Source organism: Vulpes lagopus, chromosome 8 (genome assembly GCF_018345385.1).
Source record: "Vulpes lagopus strain Blue_001 chromosome 8, ASM1834538v1, whole genome shotgun sequence".
Classification (NCBI taxonomy): domain Eukaryota; kingdom Metazoa; phylum Chordata; class Mammalia; order Carnivora; family Canidae; genus Vulpes; species Vulpes lagopus.
Genome location: NC_054831.1, coordinates 118,480,146 through 118,505,463, shown reverse-complemented (window position 1 = coordinate 118,505,463; position 25,318 = coordinate 118,480,146). Strand labels below are relative to the sequence as shown.

The 25,318-nt window shown below is 56.5% G+C and overlaps 1 protein-coding gene across 3 annotated transcripts in view; it reads right to left on the bottom strand.

Annotated features, from left to right (window-relative positions):
- Window positions 1–18,983, bottom strand: part of COL16A1 (collagen type XVI alpha 1 chain) — a 48,912-nt gene extending 29,929 nt beyond the window's left edge. For 2 of the 3 annotated variants that reach the window (XM_041767863.1, XM_041767866.1), the window contains exons 1-32: window positions 18,660–18,983; window positions 17,020–17,126; window positions 15,019–15,093; window positions 14,793–14,910; window positions 13,821–13,944; window positions 13,266–13,532; window positions 12,567–12,647; window positions 12,281–12,406; window positions 11,474–11,527; window positions 11,143–11,169; window positions 10,544–10,579; window positions 9,492–9,518; window positions 8,298–8,360; window positions 8,012–8,053; window positions 7,679–7,723; window positions 7,545–7,580; window positions 7,127–7,189; window positions 6,708–6,752; window positions 6,529–6,624; window positions 6,312–6,350; window positions 5,648–5,692; window positions 5,453–5,488; window positions 4,843–4,953; window positions 4,402–4,437; window positions 4,140–4,175; window positions 3,951–4,061; window positions 3,544–3,588; window positions 1,735–1,770; window positions 1,530–1,574; window positions 1,115–1,246; window positions 323–358; window positions 10–117 (exon numbers count right to left, since the gene is read on the bottom strand). In XM_041767863.1, coding sequence (XP_041623797.1) covers window positions 10–117; window positions 323–358; window positions 1,115–1,246; window positions 1,530–1,574; window positions 1,735–1,770; window positions 3,544–3,588; window positions 3,951–4,061; window positions 4,140–4,175; window positions 4,402–4,437; window positions 4,843–4,953; window positions 5,453–5,488; window positions 5,648–5,692; window positions 6,312–6,350; window positions 6,529–6,624; window positions 6,708–6,752; window positions 7,127–7,189; window positions 7,545–7,580; window positions 7,679–7,723; window positions 8,012–8,053; window positions 8,298–8,360; window positions 9,492–9,518; window positions 10,544–10,579; window positions 11,143–11,169; window positions 11,474–11,527; window positions 12,281–12,406; window positions 12,567–12,647; window positions 13,266–13,532; window positions 13,821–13,944; window positions 14,793–14,910; window positions 15,019–15,093; window positions 17,020–17,092 — 2,214 coding nt within the window. In that variant the 5' untranslated portion in view covers window positions 17,093–17,126; window positions 18,660–18,983. The remainder of the gene's footprint in view (window positions 1–9; window positions 118–322; window positions 359–1,114; window positions 1,247–1,529; window positions 1,575–1,734; window positions 1,771–3,543; window positions 3,589–3,950; window positions 4,062–4,139; window positions 4,176–4,401; window positions 4,438–4,842; window positions 4,954–5,452; window positions 5,489–5,647; window positions 5,693–6,311; window positions 6,351–6,528; window positions 6,625–6,707; window positions 6,753–7,126; window positions 7,190–7,544; window positions 7,581–7,678; window positions 7,724–8,011; window positions 8,054–8,297; window positions 8,361–9,491; window positions 9,519–10,543; window positions 10,580–11,142; window positions 11,170–11,473; window positions 11,528–12,280; window positions 12,407–12,566; window positions 12,648–13,265; window positions 13,533–13,820; window positions 13,945–14,792; window positions 14,911–15,018; window positions 15,094–17,019; window positions 17,127–18,659) is intronic. The other variant, XM_041767865.1, reaches the window with a different exon arrangement.
- Window positions 18,984–25,318: the final 6,335 nt, after the last annotated feature.

The window sequence follows — 25,318 nt, the reverse complement described above, 5'->3', positions numbered from 1 at the left end:
CCCACCCACCTTTTCTCCTTTAGGGCCTACGGGGCCCCGAACGCCAGGCTCTCCCGACAGGCCCGGCTGCCCCATGGTGCCTGGCACTCCAGGATCTCCAGGATTCCCAGCATCACCCTGGAAGGAGTAGGGTTCACAGAGGGCAGAGGTGACCCAGCTGGGGGCCAGACCGCCCTCTCGGAGACTAAAGGCACTCGGAGCCCTCCAATGGGGCTGAGGGCTGTGCAGGGAGTGGGGAGTAGGTAGGTGCGGGGCAATCAGGACAAGGAGGTGGCAGGCTCATCAGAGAGGCAGTGCCCCCCCACGTGCACGAGGTTCTCACCTTCTGCCCCTTCAGTCCACGCTCTCCGGCCCTGCCCTGGGGAGAAAGCATTTCTAGCACCCATTCACTCACAGCGGACACCCCTAAACGTCCGGCACTGTCAGACCCAGGGAATACAACAGTACGGAACACAGACCAAAATCTCTGCCCTGTTCTAGGGAAGCAGTATTGTAGAGATTAAGAGAAGAGACGAGCCAGGGACCTGCCTGGGTGGGTGATCCCCGGGCAAGTTGTTACTTAACCTCTCTGTGACTCAGTTTGCTTATCTGTCAAAGGGGATGATAAAACTGCAGCTGGCCTCTCTCCTGAGAGTCCCTGTGAGAGTCCCTGTGCTAGACGAGCTAGCACACGTGAAGCAGCGTGTGGCACAGAGTGTACACTATGTCAGTGCTCGCTGCTATCAGGAAAGCGGTAACAATAATTGGCCCCGCGGTAACTATCACTTTCTGAATGCCTATTGTGTGCTGCCAAGTGCTTCACACACATCATTCCTAGGCTCCACGGTGCCACCATACAGAGGAAACAGGCACAGAGAGGAAAGGGAACTGGCTCAAGTCATAGAGTGAGAAAAGAGTTAGAATTTAAACTCAGGCCCGTCTGGTCCCAAGTTGGTGCTCTTTGCACCCTGCCAGGCTGTGTCCCAGGGTGAAGGGCTGAGGTCCCTGAGGCCAGCTGCCTCTGGTTGACCCTTCCGCCCACTCCCAGCTCCTCCCCACTGTCCAGGGAGCCAAGAGACCCAGGCAGGGGTCCCTCCTCACTTTGAGCCCCACCTGCAACAACCTGGGAACTCACTTGTTTTCCTGGCAAGCCGAAGCCTGGAGGCCCAGGCTCTCCTTTGTCTCCAGGAGGACCAGGCAAGGCCACCACATAGCCGTCCTCGTCCTGAGGCTTGGACAGGGCTGGGCACGGCTCACAAGGCTCCCCCTGCCAAGCCAGGACACAGGGTTGGGGGATCCCGGGCCAGGCTTGGAATCTGGGGCTGGGGAATAGAGCTGGGCCCGATATAGCACCTCTGCTGGGTGAGGGATATCTCAGGAGAGATTTCGGGAGGACGGGGAATAAATGAAGGTGGGGGCCAAATCATCAAGGTCTCGAACGCCATGCTAAGGAAGAAGATGTTACCCTTAGGCAATGGGGAGCCTCAAAGGGCTTGAATTAGTACAAGAAGTTCTCCCCACTGCAGCGTGGAGCATATCCCCTGACTCACCTTCTCCCCTTTGGTGCCTGTGGGTCCTGCTGGCCCTGGTGGCCCCTGTGTGATTAGAAAAAAGGCCATGTGTGAGGCCTAGCACCTGCCCAGGCTATGCTAGGGCACAGCCCAGGCCTGTTGTCCCCGCAGCAGCAGGCAGCACCTCCCACGTTTCCGTCTCCCCAGAGCTGTCCCAGAGCTGTCATATGCCGAGCACACTTACCTGGCGGCCAGCTGGCCCTGCCTCCCCAAAATTACCCTGAGGACAAACCAGAAAACATGGGGTCAAAGTAAGGAGGCATTACAGGTGCTGAGTCAATCCCAAACCACAAACCGCAAAAGTAGCCTGTGAGGACTGCTAGACTACCTCTCTCCCTTCCTGGCTAGGGACACTGAGGCCTAGGACGGGCTGGGGATTTCCCCAAGGTCCCCCAGAGAGTCTGTGGCAGGCTCCTGCCCCCAGCTTCACTTCCCAGAATCCCAGCCCCATACGCAGCCCTCACCCTTCACACAATGACCGTTAATTCAGTTATCCAACAGCCGTGCACCAGACACCTCCACATCTGTGCACGGGGCCAGGTGCTGGTAGGATGCAGTGAGCAGCATGCATGAACACCTCGTGGAGCTTACACACTTGTGGGGGACAACCAGAACTTTTTAAGTTACCATAACAATAAACAGCGGTGAGTGCCAGGGAGGAAACAGGCAGGGAGATGAGATGGGGAGGCCGTTCTGGACAGGGTGGTCAGAGAAGAGTTGCCCAAGACTGTTCTCAGAAAGATGAGAATCAGGCCAGCCAGCAAAAGCACGGCAGGGGAGAGTAGAGAGGAAAAACATACTAGATGGTGGGAGTCACAAGTACAGAATCTAAGAGGTGGGAATGGTCTTGACGTGCTCCTGAGTGGAAGGAGGCTGAGAACCAGGGAGAGGAGGGCCAGGAGAAAGGCAGGCAGGGGCTGGCTGTCCAGGGTCTTGCAAGGCGTAGCAGGACTTTGGTACAGAGTCAGTCGTGAAGGATGTTAAGCAGAGAAATAATGAAACCCAAGTTCTTTTTACAAGGTCAGGTTATATTAGCTGCTGGATGACAAATAGGCCGTGGACAGGTTTGGTGGGTGCAGGCTGCTGAGCCACAATGGGACTCAGACCACGGTGGTGCGCATGGAGAACAGCAGGGGACGTCAACAGAGATGCTGTGGGCAGGACTGTCAGATGGAGGAAAAGACAGGGATCTAGGATGCTGCAGGTTTGGGGCCTGAGGAGTGGGGGGAGGGGACATGCCATTTACTGAGGCTGGGACACCCCAGAGAGGAAGCAGCCGTGAGGCAGGGGTACAAAGCTCCATCTGAGAAATGACAGGTGTGGTTTGCCTGACAGAGCCGAGTCTAAACATATATTTCAGTGTTTGTCACCCTTGAACACTCGTCCACCCCCAGAAGCCCTCATTTGAGCAACGCCGCCTTGTAAGTTCAACACTGTCATTTGTCTCCGACACAATCATAAATACAAATGTGAACACGGGCACCGAAGTTGAGTGGCGAAGATTACAGACTCCGGAGCCAGATTCCTAGGCTCAGCTCCCAGTTCTACACTCAAACACCCATGTGACCTTGGGGAACTGACTTGGCCTTCTCTGTCTCCGATTCTTCAACCGTAGGATGAGAATAATGGAGTAGCTCCCCCATAAGGTTTTAGGAGGATGAAACGAGTTAATACACGCACCAGCGCTTGGAACAGTGCCCAGCCCATTGTAAGTGGTAAAGGAGAGTTAAATACGGTTATTTTATTAAAAGGTAGCCTTACACGTGCCTAATTGTTTTAGATCATCAATAAAATAGAAAATACAACACTAAGGAATTCCCGTGGAGAACATGAGGGCTCTCACAAGTAGGTTCGTTGACTCCCGTCTACCAAGCACTGATGAATTTTTCTCGCTGTGGATTTGAGCTCTTGTCTGTATCCACCCCATTCCCTGCCTCCCTGCCTCCCTTCCAAGAAGCCCCCGGGTGCCCCTGGTGGCTAACCCAGATCTCACCTTCTCTCCTTTCAGCCCTGCTGGCCCTGGAGCCCCAATTTTCCCCTGAAAAAACAATCAAGTCACAATTAGAGCGTCCTCCCACTCCCACCTCTCTGAGACTCCACGGTCCCAGTGTCCACCCAGCAAGAGAAAGGCCAGCTTGGAATTACGAATGCCGCAACTAGGCAGGTAGCTGGACAGTTGCTTCTGTTACACAGCCGGGTACTTGGAGGTTCTAGGAGGGAGCCCTAGGGCAAGCAGCTTGGGGCAGCGGAGGGAAGGAGGGAGAAACCAGGCTGCAGGCTGGGGACACCGGCGTCGGGGCCTCCATCCTGGTCTCTGCCTGGAGGCTCAGAGCCTGAGGAGCCAGGGAGGCACCCCGTGTGGCAAAGATGGGGCTGGACTGGGCCAGGCTGGTCACTCACCGGAAGGCCAGGCAAACCGAAGCCAGGGGAACCCACATCTCCTTTGGCCCCTGTAGAGGGCCCAAGATGCTGGGCTCCTATGGCTAAGCTGCAGGATGAGCAGGAGTCCCCCTGGGGAAGGAACAAAAAATCGGAAAGGCTCCCAGCAGTCGGGGGGGGGGGCAGCCGGGGGTGCCAGTGTTCCCTTACCTTCTCTCCCTTGGGGCCTTGGATGCCAGGATCTCCCTGTAAGGGAGAAAAGGTTTATGGGCTGAGGCTGGGCCTGCAGGGGCACCCCAATTTCCTGGCCATACCCGAGGACAACAATGTTACACACCACAAACTTTTCAAATACCCAGGGGTCCTATGGGGCTCAAGATTAGCATCCAGAGCCAGGGCTAATCAACCCATGTAACACATGGAGGAAATCAGGCCAGGCTATGCTACCCTACTGGAAAGTTCCAGTACCTACCCGATCACCTTTCCATCCAACAGCTCCCAGGCCCTCCTGAAAGAAAGTATGGGTGAGGGAGTGGAGTGGAGTGGGGAGTCGAGGCGAGGACCCTGACCCAGCCCTGCCCACTCCTCCACCCCTAACCAACACCAGTCCCAGGAGGAGGGCACAGTCTCACTCACTATAAGGGTTGGCTCCACCCCAGCTTGCCCAAAAGGCATCTTAGAGGCTCCTCAAGAAACCTAGGAGGTAGCCATGGAGACCTGGAGGGCCCTCTGGCCCAGCCCCAAACTCTATGGTTCAGCCCCCTCCCATCTAGCTAAGAGCCGGGACCCTCTGCCCACAATCCTTCTATGGCCAAGAGCAGTACCCAGTCCCTGTGTCAAGTGCCCAATTCCTCTCAGGATCACACTCCCAGGACTTTTGTGGGGCCCCTCCATGGCCACCCTGGGCACTCACCTTGACTGGTGCAGGATCACCTGGCTCCCCCTTGGGCCCTGGCTTTCCAGGGAGCCCCACGAAGTTCTGGAAGCCCTCAGGCAGTGTCGGGCACACTTCACAGGGGTCACCCTAGCAGAAGGGAGAGATCATGAGTGGACAAGTTGGGAGAGACAAGTGGACCCTGGGGAAGACAAGGAGCTCCAGCTAGACACTGGTGGGGGGCCCCGCCCTCAACATTAAGGTGGACAGCAAGAACACTGGAGAGGCTCTCTGTTCAACTGACTCATTCATTCCACTTATGATTCCTGGACATCACAAAACTCATCCTCTCAACAAGCCATGGGAAGACATGGTGTCCCATTTACAGATGTGGACACTCAGGAGAAGAGGAGCTAAGTGGCACATTCATGAATCATGTTAGCGGCCGAGGCAGGACCCAAACCCAGCTGTCTAACTCCCAAGCTAGGCTCTTTATTCAGTAATCACACACACACACACACACACACACACACACACACATACACCCCATAAAAACCAACAAAGTCCAGCACCCCTGATGCTCAGTGTCACCTTCAGAGAGGGGCTCCCACTCCCACCCCATCCTGGTGCAACCCGGCCTGGATCTCACCTTCTCTCCCTTCAGCCCCGGCACTCCTGGCTTCCCCTGTCAGAAGAAGCAGTGGGCGTTAGTGCCAGCCAGAGGGACTGGTATGCCAAGAGAGGGACCAAGGACTTAGCCCCCCTCTCTTTGGAGGCCTTGGCAGAGCAGCCCTGGGCATGGTAGGCCACACACCCCCTCCCCGTCCAGATTGAGCCTACTTACAGGTTTCCCGCCAGGACCTTCCTTTCCTGGCACCCCCGAGCTGCCCTGTGGTCAGAAGAAGTGTTAAGGGGGAGGCTCCTGGCCATGACCTTGGCCCATCCACCCCTTCCCCATCAGTCCCTTCTCTGAATCGGCAGTACAATCTCAGCCAAATCTCCCATCTCCTCATGGTCAGCTTGGTCAGCAAGCACTCCCTGCCTGCTGCCTGTTTCTTCTCCACGTCTAACCCAAGTCCTTCTCCTTGCAAAGGAAGGAAGAATATGAGGCCTCTGTGTAGCCCTTCCCTCGTGCAGCAGGTCCAGAGGAATCTGGGTGACCCCAGAAGAGCCAGAGCAGACAGACATGGTCAGACATTTCCAGGGCTTTCTGCTCATCAAGGCATAGGACCTTAAAAGGGGCTTGGGCCTTCCAGTTATGGCCTTTCTGGTCATTACTAGACTTTGGCCTACCTGTCCCCATGCCTAGAACCCAGGCCAGGGCTCCCAAGTCAGCAAGCACTGGGAGGGGCACAATCCCCACTGAGGGGCCTGGCTGAACTAAGCCAGCCTTCTCAGCTGAATGCCTGGCTCCCTCCCTCCACGTATGCCTGCTGCCCTGGGTCCCCTTCTCTCTCCTTCCACCATGCAGGGGGTTCCCCAAGTGCCACGCTCCCACCTGTGCTTACCTTGTCTCCTTTAGGGCCTGGTGGGCCGCCTGGGTCCCCCTGAGGGCAGGAACAGCATCAGGTAGAGGCTTCCCAGAGGCCCTACATCATAGTGAGATCCACCCAAGCCCCTTCCCCCAACCAGGACCCCCAGAACCAAGTCTTATCTCCCCAGCCCTGGCCAGACCAGAGAAGAGTCTCTGAGGAAAGAACAGCAGGAGGGGCAAAGAGTACTCACCGGGGTCCCAGGAAGTCCTATCCCAGGGGGCCCAGGGTGGCCAGGGGGGCCAGGCTTTCCAGCCAGCCCCTCAGGCCCAACAAAACCAGGGTCTCCCTGGTATAGACAAGGTGGGTGTGAGAGAGCCATCCCCTCAGCCCCACCACCCACTCTCCATCCCACAGATACCCACAACTCACCTTCTGCCCTTTGGGCCCCATGACGCAGATCTCCCCTGGCCGGCCCTGTGGGGTAGAAGGCGGAAGAAGAGCCTGAGGCCTGGCACCGCCTGGGACAGCAGCCCCACTGAGATGGGCACGCACCCAGCTGCCCACCCTCAGAACCCCTCCCCAAAGCCAGACTCCAGCCCTGTGCCCCAAGGTCATCAGATGTCAACCTCAGGGCATCAGAGGTCAGGGGTCAGGCTGGGAGCCAGGGGGCCTGAGTTCAGGTCCTGTTCTGTCCCCTCCTAGCTCTGCTTCCTGGGGCACAGCCTCCCCCTCCCTGGGTTTCCGTTCTCCTGTCTGAGCAAGGCTAGTAGGTTGGACTCTGACGGCTAACTCCAGCATTTCACTGAGGGCCATGGGGTGGTGGCGAGGAAGGGTCCCGAGCACCGTACATCGCGGCCTGGCTTTCCTGGAGAGCCCTTGATGCCTCCGTCTCCCTTCTCGCCTTTCTGGCCCTGGGGAAGGAAAAGGTAAAGTGACGGGGGCTGAGAGAATGGGCTAGAAGAACCAAACCAGCCCTATCGGGAGGAAGGACAACTGGCTTCTCGACCCCCCAGTTTCTGCCTCCCCAGAGACTGAATGGCTGCAGTCACTACGGAAGGTAGACAACAGAAAGAACTTCCAGGCCAGGGAGTCTGTGGGGGCACGTGGACAGGGCAGGGTGACAGGGAGGGACAGAGAGTATTGCCACTTCTGGCCTCCTGTGGGGATGGTACCCTCCGTCCTCTGGCAAGATTTTAGATATCTTCCTCAAGTCTGAGGGCACACAGGCCTCCCTGGCACCCGCCCCTCCAAATCCAGGCCCATTACCTTCTGGCCTGCAGAGCCTGGAAGTCCTGAGGGTCCCTGAGTTGAGGAGGGGACACAAGACAAGGGGTGAGGAAAAGAGCGGGAGGCTGGGCCAAGACCCCGCTGCCCGGCCCTGTCCTCAGTCCCACACTCACCAAGGCTCCTAACTCCCCCTTCTCTCCCTTGGGGCCTTCTGCACACTGAGAAGGGAGATAAGGGGTGGGAGATAAAAGGGTCACCTGGTGGACAGCAAGGACACACATGCCCCTTCTCTGGGGGCTGACCCCATATGGGCCTTGCCTCCAGGTCTTTATTAAGATTTTATCCATTTATTCATGAGAGACACAGAGAGAGGCAGAGACACAGACAGAGGGAGAAGCAGGCTCCCTGTGGAGAGCTCAATGCGAGACTCGATCCCAGGACCCCAGGATCACAACCTCAGACGCTCAAGCCTCTGAGCCACCCAGGCGTCCACCTCCAGGTCTTACCTGAAGTGGGGCCTCCGGGGAGACTCGGACGCAGTCACTGCCCTAGAGGTAGGGAACCAGGGATCTGGGTGAGACCCTGTTTTGAGAAGGATAGGCTCAAGAGTCCCACAGTCCCCTAAAAAATAGAGGCCTCTGTAAACTGACTCCTAGAAAGACCCCACCCATCAGCCCCCATGTAGGCCAGGCTGCAGGATTTGGGCTGAGCTGATGGGATGGCTCACATGGCAGCCCACCCCCAGGGTACAGCTGGGGAGGGCCCTGCAGTGGGCATGGTTGGGGCACTTACCCGGGCTCCCTTCTCTCCTTTGGGGCCTGATGGGCCAGGCAGGCCTCGCTCACCTTTCCCTCCCTGTGAATGAGATCAAAACAGGGGCTGGGACCCGAGGGAGCACATGGAAGACCTGCCGAAGCTCTTCCCAGCCCATCTTCACCCATCCACCACGCTCGGGTGTGTAAATGAGCACAGCCTGCCCCAACCCCCAAGCATGCACACAGCATATGGATTCCATATGCATTCATCCATATGGCCCTCCCACCCCAAGAGGCTATATTTGGCAGATCTATAGTCTCACAAAGAGGGTACTTTCCCCACACCCCTACCCAAGCACGCGAGCTTGCACGCAGCTCGCCCTGGGGCACATGGACACATATGCATGGATGCACACATGTGGGATGACAGATCCATGATGGGGAGTGTCAGGCTGCCAGAGTTCAAATCCTGCCCCTACCGCTTACTAGCATGTGACTCAGGGCAGGTCATGTCACCTCTCTGAGACTCAGTCTCTTCAGCAATAAAAAGGGACTCATGTCAGCCCCTCCTCAGGGGGCTGTGTCGAGGAAGAAAGGTGACAGTGCACGCAAGGTGCTCAGCACGGAGCCTGGCACTCACGCAACACTCACACAAAGGCAGCCCCAGGGGCTGTGCGATGTACCCTTGGGCACCCACAAGCACACAGCTCCACATTCACATGTGTGCCACCTACCCCGTCGCTCATGCCCTCTGTGGTCCTGTCGGGCCCACGGGCACAAGGGCTCACTCCCCCCACCACAGGGGGCCACACACACATGTGAACGTGTGTCCCAGGAGGCACACAGCCAGACCCCCACACTATCACCCCAATACCCCCAGGCCCACATGGGGCACTGCTGAGTCTCAGTTTTTTCTGAAGTAAAATGCTAGTGGCCTCCCCGCTGGATGCTCGAGGAGGGGGGAAGGTAAGAGATGTGCAATGCAAGTCCCAAAGCCTGATGTACAGTAGGACTCAGAAAAGGGGCACCTTTAACATCCTTATACACACACAGCTCCCTACTCTCCCCAACACACACACACACACACACACACACACACACCTAATCATCCCCCACACATACAGGTTCGGGTAGCCCTGATAGAAACACACAGCCATGGGGTAACACACTGTGGGATAGGCCGGGACTTCCAAAGCGGGCAAGAGTGTCCTGTTCTCCATCTTGGACTCACCTTGGGTCCAGAGGGACCGACTGTCACCTGGGGGGCAAAGAAAACATTGTACCTCAGGGATGGAGGAAAAACCAGGGATGCAGAGAAGGCAAGCAATTAAACAGGGTCACACAGCATTGTGGCAGGACCAACACCCCAAATCCAAGACCACCAGCAGATCAACAGCTCTGCCTCCAAGGCCACCCAGCATGCTGACTTTATATCCTAAGGCTGTCAGACTTGCAGAGGGGTCTAACCTACCTTCTTTAAACTGCCGGCTTTAGCTAGTCCCACCCCCTACTTGTTAGGATTACAGGGCTGTTCAGTTGCCATGGTAACTCCTGCATATCCGGGGACCATCAGCCTTACCAGATTTGGTGGGGGGCTAGATGGAAAGAGGGCCAGGCAGCAGAGGAGTACTTCCTGTGTCCCCCCAAGGTCAGGGGGCTTGGAGCAGAGGGTAACCAGGGCTGTGCCCTTTATAGACTAACGTGGCATGTCAATTCAGAATGTCAGGCTATGGGAAAGTGGTGACCTATGCCGCCCACAGAAGAAGAAGTACAGTTGGGTACTAGCTATGCTCACACTGAGCCCCTCTCCTTTGTCCTTCTGTACCCCAGAGGGAGGCTGGACCAGAGCCAGCTAGAGAGGGATATGAGGGGAGGTCCTGAGCCAACATGGGGTTGGGGGCCAGTGCCCAGCTGTGCCACCCTGAGTCAGCCTTCCCCTTCTCAAGGCCTCCAAGCTGATGTGGGAAGCCTTCAAGCAGGGCAGCCCCGAGTCCTTGTGGGAAGTGGAAAGCCGGGATCAGCAACCAAGGTCCTAGCCCTACCAGCCACTATCCTGTCCCCATTTCACCCCGGATCCCAATACATTGTCTGGATCACAAGGCGTGAGGCTTCCTTCCATGAAGCCCTTGGTGGGGATGGGGTGGGAGTCAAGTCCAGCTCTGGGGGATGTGCAGGGAGGGAGTGTGATAAGAGCACAGAGGTCCACTTGTTTTTAACCAGAAAGCCAACTAGCCCACTCCCAGCCCCCGCCCACTCCACCCTGCACACTCTCTATTCACTCACATTGCTTTCCCGGGCACCATGGACACAGGGTGGACACTACAAGGGAAGAATGGGCCAAGAGGTCAGTTCTGAGAGCCCGGAGCCGGCCCTCCAAGCCCCATTTCCCTGCACACACACAGCAAGCACACAGAACATCATGTGTGTCCTGGGCGAAGTCCAAGGGAGCAAGAAGATAGGAATCCTACCAAACAAGCCTCATCCCTCAACTCCCAGCATCCCGGAGCCAAGCCATTTCTCACATGAGGAACTGAAGCCCGGAGAGAAACAGCAGTGGGATCTGGGTCACGCAGCATGTGGGAGCAGTGAGGCCCAGAATCTGGGGTCCCACAGCCAAGGCTTGGACTCTTCCCATGATGCCCGTGGCCATTTGCTGCCAACTCAGCAGGAGTGTCCAGGACGAGCCCCTCCTCCTCTACCCACCCAAGGAGAGGCAGCAGGCAGACAGGGCCCAGCACTGAACCCCGAAGGAATGCTAGGGGAGCTGAGTAGTCATCCCAAACCCCCATGCCCAGCCTCAAGCGCCCCAAAGTCTGTCAAAAGGGTTCATGCTGGCACCTCCTCAACCAAGCTCTTTTTGCCAGTCTAGATGGGAGGCTTACCTCATTGGCTGCTGGCTCCTGACGGGCCTGGGAAGAGGGAGGGCATGGTAATGGGCAGGAAGCAGAGGGTATGAAACGCTGCTTCCAATACTCCTACCCAAGAACCATCAGGAGCGGGTGCCCTACATTGTGCCAGGTACTGTCTGTCTCGCCCCCATTCATCCTTCCTTCTCCGAGCTGGCGCCTATACAGCCTAAGCTCTGTCCAGGAGTGGGGGCAGGTGGGAAGAGTGTAGGCGTACAGTGGCTTATTCAAGGGGTTTACAGAGGGTACAGAGAGCAGACCAGGTCACCGTGAACTCCTCTCCCCACCTCCCCGCTCCTAGCTCTACCTTTGTTCCTCTTTCTTCTTTCTGGCTGATACTTCCTGTCAGCTGGGCATCCACCTGGGTAGACAGAGTGAAAAGGAACTTTTCAAGAGGGAGCAGCACAGGATCCCATGCAAGATAAAGGCACCCAGGTAGGGGCAGGGACCCAGGTACCCCCTCAGCTGGCATCTCCCAAGGCATCAAGAGCCTGCCCAGGCCCCTGGCACTCCCACAGGTCCCCCCTCCTTCTCCCCTTGACCCACGTGATGTCGGAGAAAACAAGACCATGAATCAATGGGATCCTGTGTTCCTGCAGCCAAAGGCTGGGCATGATGCCCAGCGGACAGGGAGACTGCCCAGCCTGGGGGTGGGGCAAAGGGAGGAACTGGGTTTCCCTGCCACCCTAAAGAACCCGAGAGTAGGTAGGGCAGCTGGCCATGGTGCTGGGTGTCGAATCAGCCTGGCATTGGCTGGGGCTGGGCTCAGGAGGGCAAGCAATCCCTGAGGGAAGCAGTGTGTCCTGGCCTCAGATCTCATGTAGCTCTGTCCCGGAGCAACTGCCTTTGGGTGCAAGCCTGGTCTTGACCTCACCAGAAGGGTCTGGGGTGACGTCAGTGAGGGGCTGGGTAGTGCCAGAGCTAGATGGGCACCTCTCTCAGTGCCAACAGGCAGGTAGACACAGGTTTACCCGGTGGGCTCTCTGCCTCCTGGAATCCTATAGGGGTGGGGCTTCCGGTGCCCTCCCCACCCCAGGCACAACTGACCCTGGTGGTCCATCTCGGTGCCACTTCTACTCACCTATGCTCATGTCTACCTGCCCTGCCCACCCACCTTGCTGTTTTGAGGCTCCTCCAGGCAAAAACAGCGGGTGTAGACCTTGCCTTCAGTCTGTGGATTGATCTCGATGAGCTCATTGCTCTGGGTGTCCCGGCGGGCCTTGGACGTTTCTGGGGGACACTGTCCGGAGTGACAGAAGGGATGGGGTCAGTTCAGAAGTCACGCCCTCACCCACCATCCTGCGATCTCATTGCATCCCTATCCCGGTCCCCATCTCCAGCTCATAGGCCCATGGAAAGTGCCCCGACCTTCCCAGCGGGGCCGGAGCCGGGCCACTCACCCCTCCTGGCAAAATCTCACAGCATCCCTCCTCCAGCACAAGCTCTGGATCACAGTAGATGTGTGCCTGCTGAAGGTCAAACTGCAGGAGACATGCAAGTCAGTTTCCCGCTTCATTTTGTCAAATAGCTCAGTGCCCTTGGCTGCCCGTGAGGCCCAGAGAAGGCCCCACCCCAGAATACGCCCTCCGAGCGCTTCTGGTTTCACCGGGGGAGACCTTCAGGAACAGAGCTGTCACCAAAAGCAAAACAGAACTGCACACACAGGAAAGACAGGGAGGAGGGACACAAGGTCACTTTGGCCCAGAGGAACAGGGGCGGGGAGGTTCCATTTCAGCGGGGCCTTGAAGGCCGAGCAAATACCCTGCAGGTGGGTATGCGTCCCGGGTGGAGGTGACAGCATAGGCAAAGGCACATGGGTGTGAAAGGAGCAGGCAAGATGTATTACTAGGAAGGAACTGACCAGAAGAAGCCTTACAGAGAGGTGTAAATGAAGGAAAAGATACCATAGACATGTCAGGGACCAGGTCGTGAAGGGCCTTGAATGCCAGGTTAATATATTTAGGCTGCATCCGGAGGGCAGTGGGCAACCACAACAGGATTCTGAGCAAGGGAAGGACCTGGTCAGACAGGGATTCCCGGGAGCTCACCCAGGCTCCCAGAAGGAGGGAACAGAGGCCAACGCCCGACCTGGCACTCACCGAGACGGGTTTCCCCTGCTCCGCATCCAGGCCCAGAAAGACGTGGCCCCCTGGCCGCATGGGTCGCCGGGGCCCCAGAGGCCGAGAGGAGGCTGAGGTGCAGTCCACGTGCACGGAGGCCACACGTTCAGCCACACTCAGCACCAGCTTGTGCCAGCGCAGGTCAAAGAGCTGGGGCACTGGGAAGATGCAGGACACAAAGTCGCCGTCTTGGCCCCGGGCCCGGAGCTCCAGGCTCCGCTCTTGGCTGTTGACTTCCAGGGAAATCTGTGTGCAATTGAGAAAGGACCGGGACAGAGGATCAGAGCCCCATGGGCTCAGTAGAGCAAAGTTCAGGGCTCTCAAGGTCATTTCCTAGGAGGGGGCACTGAAGCCCAGAAAGAGGAGAAAGCTGGTAGGGCAGGAGCCGCTGGGGTAAGGGTAACCTTGAGGGTGGGCACTGGGGATGGGGCACAGAGCCCCTGAATTCACAAGCTGGGACAGAGGTTGGACTGGACTGGGACTGCTCGATGCCCCAAGAGCCACGGGGGGCAGGGGGGTGGTAGTCTGGCTCACCTGTGGGTACCCATCTCCATCGGTCACTTGAAATAAATACCACGTGTTCTGGTGGGTGTGTTTCTTCAGCAATAGCGTCAGCACCAGGGCAAACTCACTGGGGAGGCCCCGAGGGAAGACTCGCCTGGGGGTAGAGCCGGGAGGGGTACCCTGAGGCTCAGGTGAGAGGCCACCTGCTGCCTTCCCTGGGCCCTCAGGACTACTGAACCTACATGAGACACGCACAGGCCCACACCTCCAAACCGACACATACATATGCATGTTTGTTCAGTCTACTGACATTTATCAAGTGTCTACTATGTGGGTGGAACTGGCTACTGGGGATAACAGTGGTGAAAGAACAGAGAAAGTTCCTGCCCTCATGGAGCCTTCAAGTCTGGGGGGTGGGCAGAAATAGGACCCTAAACAAAGAATCCCTGGGATGACTATGTCACTAAATCATGACAATTGTGGTTAAGTTCTTCCAAGAAATCCAGGATGCCCTGGAATCCAGGATAACCAGGACTGGGGTAGGAGAAGATGCTGGAAAAAGATAAAAAACATTCAGCATGACTAGAGCAGCAAGAAAGAAAGAGGAACGTTTTGGAAGTTGAGGCTGGAGAGGAAAGCAGGAGCCAGACTCCCCGGGGACTTGTGGGAGTATGAACTTTACATGTGGACACATGTGGGTGCACACACACACACACACACACACACACATACACACATACAGACTCTTGCCAGGTTCCCATCTCCACCCCAGGGTCTTCATGGTGCCCAGAGGATACAGGCCTGTCCCCCAGGGGCTAGCCAGAGATAGGGGAGAGACAGAGGGTGGGTCAGCCACACATTTCCTCTGTGCCTACCCTGCAAGCCCCAGAAGTAGAAACCAGGTCGACTACTGCCAACAAGTGGGAGAAGATGACCCACAGAGCCCCACACCCAGAGTTGCTGGGGAGTATTAATGCCCAGTGGTCACACTGGAGCCTTTACCGCATGGGCTGGGTGAGCGGGGCTGCCCCCAGTCGCAGGATGAGGGGCCCCTTGGGGTTGCGGATCTTCTTGATGGCAGATGTTTTCATGAGGTTGAGTCGGCGGATGAGATTAAAGCCTTTGGGGGAGACACCAGATGAAGAGCTCAGCTGGGCAGGTGAGGAGGGGGTAACAGCCGCTCCAGCAAGATGGTAGGGGGGGACAGCAGAATGAGATGGGCACTCACCAGTTACATTGGTCGATAAATGGCTTCTATGTTCCAACTTGAGTCCTTCCTCTTGTGAAAGTGGGCACTGCTCACCTGGAAAGGAATTGGCAATGGGCCATTCAGTGGACTCTGGCTAAAGAGTCCATTGGGGAACCTGGAGAGAAGCAAATTTGTGTTCCACATTCTGGATCTTTAACCAGGCCCGCCCTGGGGGCTGCTTTTACCTCTTGCCTTCTGACTCTAGCTACCCTGGGAGCCAGGAGGACTCCCAGTATACAGATGAGAAGACTGAGGCCCAGAGATTGAGGCTGGGCCCAAGGCCACTAAATGAGTTCACAGCAGAGCAAGGCCAGAACTCCCGAAATTCATATCCGCCAAAATTCCAAGTCAGGGGGCAGGTCAGCAAAAGAAAGAACAAAAGAAACCCTGGGCAGTCCTAGAACTCAGATGTGGTAAAGAGCCAAATGTCTACATGTGCTCCCTCCTTCATATACACCCAAGTGGGGGGCAGAGGATCACTTCAGGGGTAAAGAAAGTCACATTATGCACGCTTGTGTTATGTGCAAGCACATGTGCATGTCTGCACATGTGTGAGTTGTGGATGCCTGTGCCACAAGGGATGCCGTGTGGAGCTGGTACATGTGTTCTCAGCAGTGGGTGGGGTTTACTTCCTACATCTACAGCAGAACAACAGACCAGACACAAGTCTAAGCCAACAGAATGATTTTTCACCTGGATAACTACCTTATGAAACAGTAAAAAGAGACTGAGGGCCCAAAGGGACCACAAACTCAAGGGAACCACCAGGATCTTGGGGCTTCCGACATGGTATATTAAGTGGGTAAAGGCTCCTAGAGAAGAATAGCTTAATTATGGTCTCCAAAACCCTGAAGGGACAGGCAGGTAGCCATGGGCCTGTCTCCTCTTAGGGTTGACTGAGCAAAAGGTTAGGAAGGGTTCTACAATAGGAGATAAAGGCCAGACTCAAAAAAGCCTCTCCATCACTGCAGACGGGAGAGCTGGGACAGGACAATGAATATTGCTCCTCGAAGCTGAGCATTGGACTCCCTGGCTGCCTAACTGGAAGAAGGAACCTTGGATCCCTCGGCCCAGTGACCCCACTGAAGTCTCCCTCCCCCAGGTCTGGCCAGAAAGACTATCACTGTCTTCAGCATCGGCAGCAGCAGTGGGTGACTCACCCCTTGGCAGTGGGCCCAGATTCCTTACAGATGTTGAAATTCTCTGCCCCAACCCCCAGGGGACCCGGTGAGGGAGAGAGAGCAAGGCACACGTGCACGCACACATAAGCACATATGTACGCACACACAACCTGCAAGCAGTCACGTGCACCCTGGGTTCACACCCCTCTCACATCTGCACCTCGGTTTTTCTGCCTCACTCAGCTAGATTTGGGTTCTAGGAGTTCTATTTCTGCTCAGCTGGGCAGCTAAGCTATGAAGCCCAGAGGGCACCCAGCAGGGCAGGGCAAGTTGCCCGGTCAACTTCCTCTGGCTTCAGGCCCTGGAAAGCTGCACCCTCTGCTCCATCCAGCGTCTGGGTCTCGAGGCGGGCCCTTTACTCAGGATCCAGGGCCAGTCGTGGAGGAGGAGGAGCACGTGGGCTGGAGGATGGATTCTCTACCATGAAAAGGATCAGAAAGGCCTGGGCCTCCTTCAACTGTTTGCACAGGATGGCTTTACATGCCGGGGAGGAGCGCTATTCTCTCACACAGACACAGGAATGAGTACAGATGCACAGAGCAACTCTGCGATGCAGAAAGGCTCACAGACGTACAGACATGCAGACAGAAGCACACAGACGTTCAGCTCACCTCACACACGTACACATGGACCATGCCTCAGCCCACCCTGAGCCCACCCTGGGATGGGCTCCCTGGATGGATTCTCCATCCCTGCCCACATGACCTAGGCACATGGTCACACATGAGGAGCGTGACCCCAACATCTCAGAGAGCCAGTCACAGACCAGTGGCACCCCAATCTTCATGCGGCACCTCACCTGTATCTGCCGCCTGGCTGCACGCAGCCCAGAGACTGAGCAGCCACAAGCCGGGAAGCCAAGATGCCCACATCCTGGTCCAGAGAGGTCGGCCACAGCCACAGCACCTGAAAACCGCAGAGACCGTGAAGGTGGATTCCTGAGCTCACATGGCATGATACATAGGCAAGTAGCAGCCGGTCCATGGGGCCTAGGCCCGGGCAGGACGTCTGGCCAGCATCGGTTCCTCTCAGAGGCCCAACCACAGGCCTTGGGCTACGATTTGGGCCAGGGTAATATTCAAAATATTTAACCACCAGTATGGCACAGACAGCGACCAGCCAGAGGAGAATGCTGGTTAGAGCACTGAAACTGGGCCGAGGCAGCATCTAATGGTGCCAGGGGATAAATGCTGGATTACCGAGAGATCTAGAGGGTCCTAGAAGGCCAGGTGAATTGGGGTAGTGAGGGGCTTGAGACAGAGACTATTTACCAAGACGCTTAGACGTATTTCAATATTTTATCAACCTGTGCACTGTATTGCTCTACGCTAGCCTGGTACCTGGCTAGCTGCACCCAGTTCATCCAGTCCTGCCAGGCACCCACAAAGGTCAGGGTCTGAATCTCCTGTCAGGTATCACGGAGTTTTGTGGGGGCCAAGGAAGCATCCCCCGTGGGTACAGTGGGTAGGAGAGCAGGTTACCGAGCTCAGGACCTTGTTGCCAACCTCCCTCGCTGATGGATGCTCGTCTTTTAGTTTTATTAAACCGTGATGGATGGGCCCAGATAAATCAATGCAGGCTCAGCAAGCCGCCAGCAGACCCATACATCATCCGGCCTCCCCTGAGACGGGCAGCTCGCACGTGTGCACACACAGTCATTCATGTGTCAGCATGACACATGCAGATATACACACACGTACACAGGCAGGCACATTTGCGCTACTGGGTGTGTACAGACCTACCTGCACACAGGCATGCTTACAGAGACCCATGTCACCCGTATACCTGGACATTCCAGCTTGCCCGTACACACGTGCACAGAGCCAGCCTGTGACTCCCCTTCCAGTAGGCCTGCCTGTCGGGAAGTTCTTGTGCAAGTCTGACCTCATTCCCCCCAGCTGTTACGGAATTCTACTTCTCTTCCCTCAGTCCTGAATAGGGAGTGAGCACCCGAAGGACCCCTCACTTCAATATATTTGGAGGTAGGACCCTGTTCCCCTCCTTCCTAGGGCAGAACTGTTCCTCCACCCCATTCATCCCCCTTCCTAGTGGTGTGCACTCAAAACCCTATCCTGGCCTCCCCGTCCTGCCAGTCAGTGGAAGAGTTGCCAGCTGTGGGAGGCATGTGAACGCATGTGGAGGCGGGAACATCGCTGTGCTTGTGTCCCCTTCCCGCTCCTCATCTCTAGCCCCTGGCCTCAGCCAGAGCAGGGGCTGCAGGGATAGGAGAGAAGCTTCCAAGGATGTGATCCCATCCCAGTAGAAAGGCACAGATCTGGAGGCAGGGAAAGCAGAACTGAGATGAGTTTAGAGCTCCCCTAAAGAGAAGGCAACTGAGGTCCAGAGACGGGATGCCACTGGGCCCAAGTCACACAGCAAGTTGGAGGCAGAAGAGGCGCTTCAGCCCGGCCGGAGGCAGCCCACTCCACCCCCACTTACCGTGGCCGGGGATCCCCACCTCACTGAGTAATCCAGGCAGCCCAGGTCAGCCGGCCAGGGGATCCTCAAGGCCGCTGCGAGGTCGCGGACCACTCGGGGCCGGCGCGGGGCCCCAGTGCCAGGGCGCCAGCTCCGGGGGGCTGAATGCGGCCCCGCGAGCGCGCGCCTGTCTGCCGGACGCCGGCCACCGCGGGTGGGGGAAGAGGGGCGGTTCCAGGGGGCTGGGGACGCGCCAGGGCCGCTAATGGAACACAGCTGGACCCGCCCGCCGCGCAGGAGGCGGGACGCAGGGCCGGGAGGGGGCTCCGGCGGTGGCAGAGGCGGCGGCGGGACGCGCGCCCCGCTCCCGGCCTGGCCCCGCGCCCGCCCCGCCCCGCCCGCCTCCCGCCAGGTGAGCGAGCGGGGCGGGCCCCTGCGTGCCCGGAGCTGCCCTGCGAGGGGGCTCCGCGGCCGGCGGCGGCCTCGGGGGCGGGGGCGGGGGGCGGGCAGCCCTTCGAGGGCCGGCCGGAGAGAAGGGCCTCCCGGGCCACCCCCTTCCCCTCTCCTGGCGGGGCCTCCAGAAGGCCCTGGGCGGGGGGAGCGGCGGGCAGAGGGGGGGTGTTGGAGACCCTCCTCCCCAGTTCCGTGGCAGCGGTGACGTGGCTGCTGCCCAGGCCTCCTCGGGCAGCTTTTTCCAGTTTCTCAGCCTCACATTCCCAGTTAGTCTGTTCCTCTCGGTCTGAATTGGAAGGGGGGGGTGCTCCTGGGCTATGGGGCGTTGGGGGGGGTCTGCATTAACCCGTTCTGCTCTAACCTCATGCCCGGAGAAGTGGAGCCCTGCAGGCTCCCTTAGTCTTCCTGATTCCATGAGGTTAGAAGGGCTCCAGTCCCTGTCCTCTGCGCTCTAGCTTTGTGGCTTGGAACTTACTATTTAACTCAGACTCCCTTTTTCATCTGTATGATGGGATAATGATCTCTATACCCCACAGGGTTGTTGCAAGCAGGAAACGAGTAGAAGGCTGTCAAAGGGCTTGTACAGGGTCTGGCACGAAAGAGGAGCTCGTATGGGGCGCCTGGCTGGCGCAGTCGGTGGAGCATGGGACTCTTGATCTTGGGACTGCCAGTCTGAGTCTCGAGTTGGGGGGTTGAGTTTACTTAAAAGAAGTAAACATGCAAAAATAGCTGTAAACTGTGCCCCCCCCCCCAAAAAAAAGGAGAGCTGTAAGAAACTAGGATTGTCAAGTAATAAAAATGATATTAAAAAAGGAGCTCAATAAATATTCACTGTTATTATCATTATTACCATAAATGCTGGCAGGAGGTAGGAGTGTGGAGGGTGCTGAGGTTCAAGCATATGCACTAGGGATAGGACTTCTGAGCAGAAAGGAGCAGGTACAGTGTCCAGTTCTATCCAGATGCAGGGATGATCCCAGTGACCCTCTCAAGGTTACCTCTCCCAAGGCAGCAAATTTGTGGGCACCAAGGCTGAGGAACTACCTACCAAGAATTGGGTTCAAGAGGCCCATGAATGGTAGGAATGGATATGGGGAGCAGGGAGCAACTGGGATGCCCTGATGAGGAGAGACTTCCCATAGAAGCTATAGGGTTGAACCACAGCCCTGTGGCCCCATCTAACCCGAGAGAGGGGGGGAGCAGGCTTGGGATTTCCCGCCTTAAGAGCCAGAGGCGCTGAGTCAGCGGAAACCCCAACCAAGGCCACAGAAGAGCCCCACTGTCGTCCAGGCGGGGCCAGGGAGCCTTCCCAGATGTGGCTAGGACAGCGGTGGGGCCTGGGAAACGCTGAGCTCAGCAGGCGGGAAGCGGAGGGGTGGGGCTTTCTGGGCACCCTGGCCTGAGAAGTGGGAGGGCACAGGCTCTCCCTGCCCCCAGGGTGCTGTTCCAGAGGTGGGCTTTTGGGAACTCATAGGCAACACGTATAGGCCAGGGTCTGTGCCAAGGACTCCACATGGGCTGACTCCTTTTCTCCTCACATCCACCCCAGGAAGGAGAATTCTATTCTTATCCCCATTTTACAGATGGGGAAACCTGGAGCGTAGGAACTATGCAACTTGCCCAAGATCATGTGGCTATGACAGGTGGAGCAGGGAGCCACGTCCAGCTAGCCTGCACTCACAGCACAAGTTCTTAAGGACTGTGCCATCCTGGGCAGCTCCTACCCTTCCTCCGCTCGTACCTGACTCTCCCAGGCAGGAGGGGATGGCTGGACCCAGAGAAGCCAGAGCCAGAGGGAGCGGAGAAGGGGGAAAACAGATACCTCCACATAGCCCCGCAAGCGTACTCACCAGAACCTGGCCTAGACACACTGTAGACGTGGTCTAGAAAGGTACCCACGCGCCATCCTCCCTCAGACGCGCATGTGCACATATCCAGGAACATGCAGAGATGCTCTTCACAACAGGTGTGTAGACTTCATGTGCCTATGTAGGCACCTACATTTATATACAGACGCATGCACACACATGATAATCCCCCACATAAACACGCATGGAGACACATGTGTGAGCACATATGAACCCACAGAAACATATCCCTGGACATACTCCAGCACAGGTGTGTAGTTCTCAGAATGCATCATACAGCACTGCATGTACTTGGATATGCACACACCCAGCTATGTATGCACAAACATACATAGACCCATGCACATGTGCCCACAGGTGTAATTACTCATCTACACAAGCAGAGAAACCTGCAGATCTACATATACATGTGTGCACAGGTGGCTCCCATGGGAAGCACCCCGCTCACATGCGGACACATGTACATACATGCACACGTTTCTATGCTTCAGCCCCAGAAAGCCCTGCACACCAGCAAGCAGGGTATCCTGTGGGGCTGGGCTCAGTGCCCTCACCCCAGATGGCATCACCACGAGGTAATGAACGCTGCTAATCGCCACCAGCTGCCCTGGAGCCTGGCTGCCGCTGCCGGGTGGGGCTACTGAGGCCTCCCAGGCCCAGGGTAGTATGCCCAGATGTCCACCGCGCCCAGGGCTGCCCACCCCCCTGTCGCAGCTGGCTATCGGGGAATCCCCATCTGGCAGGGGCAGCACAAGCTGGGGGAAAATAAAGAGCCAAGATGGGGCTTGGTCCCAGGACAGGGCCAGGAACTCCCACAGGGCCAAGCAGAGGTGGTCTGAAGCCCACATGCGCATGTCACAAGTGAGCCCTGGCATAGGTGCACACAGGTGCACATGCGTGCACTTGTATTATACACGGCCAAAACAGAACTCTCTAATTTTTCCCCACAGATCTACTTCTTCCTGTCTTCCTCATTCTGGTAAATGCCACCATAATTCTTTCAGATGCTCAGGCCAAAAAACTAGGAGTCATCCTTGGTTCCTCCCCACCCCCCACCCAGTCCTGTTGACTCTACCTCCAAAATACAGCCTGCATCCATCCACTCCTCCCCACACTCACCCAAGCCACACCCTCTTCTGCCTGGACTTTTGCAGGAGACTCCCAACCCCTACCTCCCACCCAGCTGCCAGCAAGGCCTTTCCAGATCTGTAGCTGTTGCATTCATGCTCCTACTTCAAATTTCTAGTTCTCATTTCACCTAGAATAAAACCCCAAATCTTTTCCTTGGCCTTAGTAAGTCCAGCATGATCTGTCCTCCGCCTTCCTGTCCAGCAGCCTCTCACCCAGCTTCTGGGGCCCCCCTGGCTTCCATTCTCGGTCCTGAATTGGCCAGGTTGATTTTCCCCTCAGAGCTTTTTACCAACCCCCCTTCCTCTACCTGGAAGGATCTTTCCCTGATCTTTGCTGGGCTGGCTCTTTGACAGATCTTGCCTCAAAGTTACCTCCTAGAGTGGCCTCTCCTGACCACCAGATCCAGAGGAATCTCAAGCCATTCCTGATCACATGGATCTGTTTTAAATCTCTGCATAGCTGCAGTATCTGTGTGTGCGTGTGTGTCTGTGTGCTTGTATACTGTCTTTCTCTACTAAGAAGCAAAAGGCACCCCAAGGGCCCTTGTCTACTGGTACTCACCGCCCTACAGCTGAGCGTGGTGCCCCAGAGGCATCCCCTGGTGAAGTAGCGGATAAATGCATGCTAGCCCTGTCCAAGCACTCATACACAGACGCACACCAACAGGAGACAGGACACACCAGCACATGCATGAGTGTACACATGTGCAGAAACAGCCACATGCGTGCGGCTTCTGGGACCCAAAGGAGAGATGGTAACCAGAGGGTCAAGGTCACTCTCCGCATCCTTTGGTTCCTCTGGGTATCTCTGTCCCATTGCCTTAAGACTCTGGCCATCTCCCACTGTCTCTGTCCTCTTTGCTGCGCCAATGTCACCCTCGGGTTCTCTAGCCTGACTTCTTCCCTGTGACTCTGGCCCCTCTGCAGCTCTCTCTCGCCTCTGCCTCTCTGCTTCTAACTCTCCTGTGTGCCTCTGGGAATCTACATCTCTAACTCTGAATCTCTGTGTCTCTCTATGTCTCTGATCTTTGTCTTCTTCTCCCACGTTCTGTATCTTTATGTCCCTGTCTCTGTCTCTCCCTGTTTCTATCTGCGTGTGTCTCTGTTTCTGGCTCTGTATCTCTGACTCTCCGACTCTGTTGCCTGTTCTCCCTGCCCCCATCTCTTTGCCTTAAATCAGCCCTGCCACCATGTCTCCACGGCTGTCCGCATCCCTGTGGCGGGGAGACCCATCTTTCACCTCCAGAGGCAGCTTTACGGTCCCAGCGGGTGGACTGGTGCTCTACTCTGCTAATGCGCACCTCCCCTGCAGGGCCATGGCGAGCTCCACACAGACAGCCTTGCCCCCGGCAACATTTACAGATGCCCAACCAGGGGGCCTTATTTCAGTAGCTCATGGCACCGGGTGCCTGCCTGCTTTGACCACCCTGGAGCTTCTGGAGAGGTGAGCGCAGACTCTGTGGGGCACTGCTGCGGATGTGGTGTCGGCCAGGCAGGTGGTCACTGGGATAAGAAAGGAGAATGCACTAGGCATCGTGGGCCTTGCCTGGTTTGTCCCCTGGGCTCAGCTTGCTTGTTCTGAAGGAACTTTTGGGAGGTGATGGGCACAAGAGCCCTGGATTCCAGTCCTCCCTTTACCCACTGTGTGACCCTGAACCCCTGCCTCCCCAGGGTAGCATAAGGTAAACTGTAGGCTCCCACATTAACCCACCTCATGTCCTAAACCACCTCAAAGCACCTTGTCTGATTATGCTAACTCAGCAACTCTCCACTGAGGCAATTGTGCTCCCCAGGGGACACTGGACAATGCTGGAGACACTTGTGATTGTCACAACTTGGGGGCGCGCCTCCTGGCATCTGGAGGGGGGGAGGCTGCTAAGCATCCTGTGATGCACAAGACAGTCCCTCACAATTAAAGAATTACCAGGTCAACCTGCCAGTAGTGGCAAGGTGGAGAGACCACTCTGCCCCAAGGAAATCCTGCCCCTTGGAATTCCCACGCTCACCGACCGCTTGTAAACTCTTCATCATACTCTGAGCAGGGGTGGGGGCCGTTAGAAGACACTAGCAGTGATCCTGGCTCTGCCTTTAATAGCGACAGCTGAGATTTATTGAGCCCTTCTAAAGCACTGGCTGGCACCAAACATGGAAAAACTCATTTTAGTCTCACAATATCCATAGGAGGCCCAGGCACAATCACGATGCCCATTCTGAGTGTGGGGATACAGGCAGAGAGAAGTGAGTCATCAGCTCAAGGTCACACGGCTGGCAAGGATGGAGCTGGATTTGAACTGGTCATTTTGGGACAGACCCACAGGGCAGAGCCGTCTCTGGGAAAGATTCCACCCAGCACGGTCCTGGGTGAGTCCTTTTGCCTCTCTGAATCTCCCTTTTTTTTTTTTTTTTCATCTGTCAAATGGGATCTACTCTCTCATTTAACTCAGCCAGCAGCAATTCTAGGAGGTAAGGCACTGTTCTTACCTCTTCACGGGCTAGAAAGGCAAGGATTCAAGACTGAAGTCTCAAGGTCATAAGACTGCAAAGTGGTGGAGCACAGATCTGAACTCAGCTTTACCTGACTCCAGGGCTCCTGATCTGAATCAGGTCACCTGCAGTGCTACAAAGCAGGAGAGCAGAGGTCCTCAAGCTTGGAGTACTGGTCCCACCAGCCCCACCCCCAGGGTTTCTGATTCAGTAGAGCTTGCTTTTTGAGTAAGTTCCCAGTACATGCTGGCCCAGGGACCATATTGAGAACTCCTGCAGTAGAACCTGGTGTTAGATCACCTGTCCCTGGGTTCACATCCTGGCTCTAGCTGTTGCTGGCTCTGTAACGGGGGGCGGGGGGATGTCACTTAACCTCTTCCTCTGAGAAGCACAGGGATAACAGCAACATCTATCACTTAGGGTTTGCTGTAAGGATTGAAGAGGATAGTGACAAAGGGAAAGCCTCTCTCAAGGCACTGGCACCTAGTCAATGCTCAAAGATGCTCGCTGGCATAATGATCCCTAAGCCAAGTAATTCCCCACCTCCCCAGACAGACTGGAAGCTCCCGAGGGTGAAGGTCTGAAGCGTCCTCTTCTCTTGCCTACTGGCCACCTCCCCAAGCCTGCACAGAGGTGACATCTTAGAATAAGCACAAGAAGGGGCAGTGGGATGTAGCCCTCATTTATCAAGGCACTCCAAGGGGCCTCTGCCCCACAGCACAGGGCCTCCTGGAACAGGGGGAGG